We start from the raw sequence: 7,565 nt of genomic DNA on the forward strand, positions 1-7,565 counted from the left end.
GACGGAGACACTCCACAACAGGTCGGATAGATTCCATCTGAAACCTGCGGACCCGCAGGTGTTCAAAAGTGTGAGATCCAGGATTGGCCGAATCACATCTTTCTTGGGCACGGTAAATAGATTTGAATAAAGTACTTTGAACCTATCCGAAGGCACCGGAATGATCATCCCTTGAGGCAAGAAATCCGCCACTGCGCGGTGAGGATCCGCGAGTCGTTGTGGAAAGAGGAGCGTGTTGGAAGGTAAAAAAGCTGTCCCTGGTATGAGGCAAACTCCATCTTGTAACCAGCTCCCGTACCCAGGTATGGGATGTGACGGACTGAACCGTCACTGGGGCTGCTGGAGGAGCCTGAGGGCTAGCCTCCTTCCTAAGGACTATGGACCCAGAACTATGGAGACCCCCTCAGACCTCTTGGAGTTACATGGAACCATTCTCCTATGATATGTGTGGAGTGGGTATACTCCAGGTTTACCCCGACAATACAGACACACACCACTGTGTTCAGTAAAGGCAGCAGGCTGTCTGGAAGGGCCATTGTTTACAGTGATGGGATTAAGCTCTTCTCTAATTAAGACAATCCAATGCGGCACCTAGCTGTCTGGGAGAGGGGGCTGTTCCATGTAACAATGAATGCTTATCTGATTGTGTGAGGTATAAATTCTGTGTGCTCTTCCTCAATAAAGCAGTTCTTGATTTACTCTTCAACATTGGTTTTGTCAGATGATTGAGGGGGTTTAACTTTCTGTCCTAATACATTGGTTTTGTCCAATAATTAGGCAGGTTTGGGCTGAGGACACTGGAATTCGGTTTCCAGCGGAGAGGAAGCTGATTTTCTGATGGAGGTACCAGTCAGGGTACCAGGCAGTCCATCACATGGGAGATGCGAGCCAACCAAAGATCCGCAAAGAACCGAAGACGAACCCCCACCCTGAAACCTAGAGATGGGGCAGGCCATCATGCGGAAGGGGGCATGGAAGACTTAGGTTGCCAGGGATGCTTGGTGGACTGGGAAGGGGAACTTTCCGCCCTTCTCCGAGGACGGAGGGGGAGGAAAAAGACGTGTTTGAGCGGAGAAGGAAGGACCTAGCTTCTGACGTTGTTCCTTAGGCTTCCTAGCTTGAGGCAGAACAGTACTCTTGCCGCTTGTCAGATCCTTAATGATCTCATCCAGCATAGCTGCAAACAAGTGATCCCCTGTAAAAGGAAGTTCCGTCAACGCCTTTTTGGAAGCTTGATTAGCCGAATTGCAAACATACTTCAGGCCCTGCACTAACTGGTCTGCCAGCTCAACATAGGCGGGAGAAACGCTTTCTACAGCGAGGCCCTGGTGCAACATCTTCGTCCATTCCGTCAGGGTCTGAGAGACCAAAACCGGACGCATTAAAGAGCACCCGAGACGGAATACATAGTCAGTGAAACAGCCTCGGCCTTCCCATCAGTGGGATCCTGAAAGGAAGGAGAATCTTTACTGGAATGACACTAGCCTTGTTCAGGTGCGAGACCGGAGGATCCACCGTCGGATGAGACGCCCACTTAGTCAAAAAAGACTCCCCCAAAGCATAGCGAACAGAGAAACGCTTAGGCACAAGACTTAGTCGCTTCCACTCCTTGTAAATGAATTAGACAATGAAGGAGATGTAAGGGAAGACCCTAGTGGAGCGCCTATTCTTATGCACCCCAAACTGAACCGGCAGCAGCATGTAGGAACTCGGAGTGTCCTCAATCTTGAGCGCCTCCCTGACCGAACGGATCAGAGCGGAGACCAATTCGTGTTCCTGAACTGTAAGTGAGGCCTCTGACTCATCCTTACTGCCCGAATCCAGCTGGGAAGAATCCCCAGGGTCAGGGTGAGTCGACACCCCAGAAATCTTACCCTCCTCTTCCAAAAGAACAGGAGAAGGCGACGACAGAGTGCGCTTCCTAGGAGGCATCTGCGTCAACGCGCGCTCAGTGTGAGTCATAAAACCGTCCACAGGGAATGAAAACACTTCTAAGGACATGGCGGTACCCACCCCCCACCGAGGACCCCAAGGGGAGAAAGGGCAACTGTAAAGGGGCGCAGGCATACAGGCCGGACATAGAGGGCAAAGGGAAGAATCCGCCGAAGGAGGCCTGCAGCCCTCACAAGGAACCGCAGACGGCATGTCCCTGTGGTCCACGGCCACCGTCCACAGACTCTGAACACCCCAATACACTGAGACCGCAGCAGGCAGAGGGGGACCCCAGCAAAACTCACCATCCCTGGCACAGCTGTCCTGAAGTCCCAGCACATGTACTCCAGCAGCCTGGATCAGCAGCAGATCTGCTTCCGACCGAAGGTGCCTCCACGGCGAAAAAGACCCCCCATCTGCCTGTCCCATCGGAAGTGACGTTATGAGGGAAGGGCGTGGCTGCCCTCAGCCAAAATGGCGGCTGCGGCTTCAAAGAGAAACAAGCATGGGGCCACTGCGCTACTCTCTCCCGCGCCGCGGATCGCCTACATCCTGATCCCCCAAGTCCGACAGACCGCAGAGAGACCAGGGTCGACAGCCCGCTCCAGGCACACGAGGCCACCAAGAAGGAAGAGCAAGGCCGCGGCATGAGAGGAACCCGCGGCCCCCAGCAATACTGTACACAGATCGGATCCTTCAGTCACCTCCAACCATGAGGTTCCGGTAGGGATGCCCTCTCAGGGACGGCGGCAAGCACTCAGAGACCCTCCGCACAGCTCCAGGCAGACCCTCGCATACAGTGATGTATCCGACTGTTGTAGGGAACTGAGTATTTTGCAAAAGTTCTGCAACTTAAACCTGTGTTTTTAACAAGTTAGCTAGTGGCATTTTTTTGCAGGCTAGCTGTTAAGTGTGCTAGTAAATGTTTGTTTATGTACTTTGTAGAACAACAGCACACACACGTGACTGATGTCTATAAAAGGGCAATCCCCTCTGTTTAGACTCAATGCCGAGAGGTCAGGCAGTTGAAATTTGTGGAAGTCAGTGAGAAAAAAGTTTTTTTTGTTTTTGTTTTATTTATTAGCAGCTTTTAAAGCCTACCTCCCGATACAAAAAATCTCCCCTTGCAGTTGGGAATTTTTGCTTTTGCAGTTTTTTTTGCAGTTTTGCTTATCTGCTCCCCAGGTGCTCACATCTCTCTCATCCGGCTGTACAATGTCCCTCAGCGTCCTCACGCAAAGTCCCCATATGTTAACTTAGTATACCGTATATACTCGAGTATAAGCCGAGATTTTCAGCCCATTAAACTTTGCAAATTCTACATTTTATAAAACTACAGGAATTTAACACAGAGCAGATGACTTGTCTATGAAAACAAATAGCGCAACACACCTTTAATAATGCACACACTGAACTTGAGAATGTCCACAAGTAAACTTGCAATCCTTTTCTGATCTTCCTTGCACTGAAACAAATTTTCATAAAACAAAACATTATCGGCAGAAAACGATTTCACTGTAAAAGTGTGCAACTCTGTTTCAAAATGGTTAAAGGATTTTTGCTAAAATGAGTTCCTAGTGTATGAACTTTGACTGTTGTAGGGAACTAAGGCCCTTTTCACACGGTCCGAACAGGAACGCCTGTCAGTTTTTTAGGCGGACCCAATCTGATGCCCAATGCAAGTCTATAGACAGCCGTGTGTAAATTGACAAAAGGTCCGTTAACACCAGGTTATCCCCGCCTCTGGCCGGGTTCGTAAACTCAGACAGCTCAGAAATCCATTTCACCAGACTGGATCAGGGGTAATCTGATGTAAATGGCACATTTCCGTTTACATCAGATTCCCCATAGACCAACATGGGGTATGGCAGTTTCTGTTTTTTTTCCCTCCGTCACAAGGTGGAGGAAAAAACTGTACGAACACGGATGTCACAATGGTGGCATCGGAGAGGATCTGTGCACGGATCCTCTCCTGATCTGCCCATGTGAAAGGGGCCAAAGAATGCAAGCGTCACTGAGAAGGATGGATCAGTGATGTGAAATGAAAGTAAACATAACAAAAGAATGGTTCCTAGTAAACGACATAAATAAATAACAAAAGTAAAGTAATCCACTGAAAATACCTCCTCAGATGAGCCTGGACTCTCCTGCAATGAAATTCTTGCCCACAGAGACAGGCGCTCAACTGTTATTTCTGCTTCGGACTGAGAAATAGACTTCAAAAGATTCAAGCATTCATCCCCCTGTAGATGCAATATTTGTTTAAGTGATGAAAATAAATATTTATAAAAAAGTGATAAATATAGATAACAGAATACCAATCATGAAGACCTGTGTACACTTTTCTGTTACTTATGAGACTTTCTACTATAACAGAAATTAAACAGTTTAGTTCCAATTTCTCATTGGTGTTTCAAAAGTCTAATGATTCTAGTGTGTGAAATAGCCTATATATAAGAAAACCTTAGAGCAGTTTGATTATTAGGTCAGCAATGGATGACAGAAATGGTAGTATGTCATTAGGCACTCTGAAGTCTCAGACCTCCTTGACCAACAGGTTATAGAATGATCACCGTTTTGTCTTGGAATTAATCTGGTGCCAAGTGTGTTGGATCAGTGCAAAAACTTGAACCTGCTTTCCCTCCACCTTTCCCTTGAAGTGTGCTTTAGCTAGTAAAATCATAGTTCATACCCAGATGCTTATCTGTCAGATATATGAAAGGATCAGGGCTTGAAAAATGTAGGGTGTCTAACCAGTCAGCATGACCGGACTATAGCCTTGTAATTTATGTTAACATTTTTCAGGGACACAGAGCTTTCTTTTGGTGGTATTTAATCACCACTGGGGGGGGGGGGGGGTAGTTTTATTATAATGAAAAAAGTACCGTCAATTTCTGGGAAAAAAATAAAAATGTTTTCACTACGTTATGTTAAATGACATTTTATTCCTACCCATATATTTGGTAAAATATAAAAGATGGGGTCACGTCGGGTTAAATAAAACAAATGGCAAACGCACTTAAAAAGATACCAAACATGCCAATCCTTAAAATTGCGTGTGCAAAAAACTACTGTGATTTAAACGCTTTTATTGCTCATCAGTTTAGTGTTATCAGTAACTGATGGGCCTAAAATGATTGCTCTCATTCCGACATTCGCGGTGATATGTAACATGTGCGGCACAAAAGGCGCAATCATCGTTTTCACGCGTAGGTTTTTTAAATTTTTTTTATGCTTCTTTCATTTTTTTTTTATTACTGTTTTTTACACTTCACTTTATTGTCATCACATGGGGGGCTACAAAGCCCCCTATGTGATAGACAATTTACATGACATGTCCTCTTTATGGAGACATCAGGGGGTCTCCCAAAACCCTTAATGTCACCTAGGGACCCCCAGAGAAGCTGATGAAGCAGAGATCTGCTTCACCAGCTTCTGAAGCTGGAGAGTGACAGCAGAATGCAGAAGTGATGTAATGTACATCACTTCCTGCATTCGGGGACTGGAGAGGAGATCAGTGTACCAATCTCCCTTTGATCTCCTGTCACAGAGCAGCCGTGCCGGTCCCGGCTGCACCGGGCACAGCGGATATCGGGGCCGCAAAGGCAGTAACAGAGACGCCCGATCGCTTGAATGTAAAGCTCCCAGCCAACCGTTTAATTACAACGGCCGGCAGATTTTTCAAGCCCTGGAAATGATTGAAGATACTGGTAGTGTGTGTTGCCAAAAATTGCACACTTGACTAAAACATTTCATGCAGGTTTATGTTATCATTGTTTTACAGCATGAACAATAGGCTAGCCTTTGTTTAACTACCTCCCGGCCAGCCGCTGTGTATACACGGCCTGCCGGGAGCTTCTTGGAACTAAGTAAGCAATTTACTTCTTGATTAAAAAATCATTCTCAACCGGTTAAAGAAAAATGTGTATGCGAAGTTGAAAATTATTTAAAAGTCTTAGCACAAAATTTGTTCATATGAGTTGCAAATGTAATATTATTGGTTACCAAGATGCTAAATACAAAGTTACAATAAATATACTGGTACTGATTAACTAGTCAAAGAATATCTAAAACAGTTCAGCCAATCTATTGATCCGGGCACTATTGCCAGACACAATATTCAAGATTCTAGACCTCTACTCTAGCAGCAAACTGGTTTGACCAATAAAAAACCCTAAGGTTTCTGACCAGACCATGGAGCAGTGGCATGCTAATGAGGTCATGCCTCTGCTCCTAATTTCAGTCAGCCTGTGCACTACAGAAGACCCGGGAGGAGAAAACTCATGACGCTTCTACTAAAGTAAACATTATCTTTTACCAAAAACATTATCTTTTCCATGAATGAGTTGAAAGTTTATCACACTGAATGAAGCAGCCCATTAAAATCGGTTGACTTGGTATTGACTGTTTCAGAGTCTCATACTGTATTTTTGACATTTCTGACCCCTGCACCCAAAATAAGAGATACTATCTGCTTGGGATCCAATTCTAACATAAATTGTGTGTATATTTGCAACATTGTTATTTTTGTAGGTGGAAATAGTATTTTCTAATTAACGGTCACCTCATCAAAACTACTGTTTCAACAAACCTATTACTAGCAGATTTTATTTTGTAAGACTGACATATAACATACGTTAATTATATTTCAGAATTATGAATATTGAAAACAGGACACTTACCCTGTTCATATAAATTAGCTGCACAAGCCTAAAGATGTAAATCTCTACTGTGGGCAGTTGATATGCTTCAGCAATTTTCAAAGCATCTTCCAAAGATGAAGGGGAATCTTGCTTCAGGATGTACTTGATTAAACCCTTCAATAAAAAGGAATGATTAAAAATTGTTTTGGATAGAAAAGAGTAAATCTCTTTAGACTGACCGCTGCAACTGTGCAACCCATTCTTTTTTATTAGGTTGCTCACCATTATACTTTTGTCATGGGGAAAGTTAAATGCCCTAATTCCGTAGCCTCGCAAAAGATTGTTCATCTCCATAAGTCGGTAACTTTCCTGCAGTAATTTCACCCTAAGAACAAATTAAATACATTTCAAATTAAAATAAAATAAAGAAAAGACAGCATCGTGATATCAGTATCTTGTACGGATAGTGGTTATTAATCTTAAAAGTGTATGCCTGGGCAAAAAAAAAAAAAAAGAAGTACATTACTGCGGTACATGTAAAACAGGAATTTTGTCTTACCTGTTAAATCCATTTCTTGGAGTACTGCGTCTTGTGATGTACTCAAAGAAAACAAATTTTACAGTTAAGTCAAAAATCCTGTTTCTTGATTGTACTTTACGGGACACAGGGAGTTTTCTCTCCAACGGATGGGACATCCAAAAGCAGCTTAACAGAGGGAAGGCAAACTCGCAAACAATGGCTAAAAGTCCTATGCAAACAACCACCACTAACCTCAACAGGAAACTAGAAGGGGCCCACATATCAGAGGTTCAACTGAAGAACCTTGCAGCCTAAGCTAGCACCCCCTGGGTGCTTAAAGGCCATGTGGTAAAGCTTGAAAAACATTTGAACAGAGGAACAGGTAACAGCCTTGCAGATTTGAGAAACTGAAGCCTGATGCTGGAAGGAAGTACTAACACTCCTTGTAGAGTGGGCCCTAATTGGAAAGG

General features: G+C 44.4%; 1 protein-coding gene across 1 annotated transcript in view; it reads right to left on the reverse strand.

The window, feature by feature from the left end:
* KNTC1 (kinetochore associated 1) overlaps positions 1–7,565 on the reverse strand; it is a 136,874-nt gene that overhangs the window by 74,467 nt on the left and 54,842 nt on the right. Inside the window, 4 exon segments of the mRNA XM_018556904.1 lie at positions 3,325–3,397; positions 4,056–4,175; positions 6,615–6,749; positions 6,858–6,960. Of these exon segments, the coding sequence (XP_018412406.1) occupies positions 3,325–3,397; positions 4,056–4,175; positions 6,615–6,749; positions 6,858–6,960 (431 nt within the window).

This window comes from Nanorana parkeri, unplaced genomic scaffold (genome assembly GCF_000935625.1).
Source record: "Nanorana parkeri isolate BGI_ZX_2015 unplaced genomic scaffold, ASM93562v1 scaffold13, whole genome shotgun sequence".
Classification (NCBI taxonomy): domain Eukaryota; kingdom Metazoa; phylum Chordata; class Amphibia; order Anura; family Dicroglossidae; genus Nanorana; species Nanorana parkeri.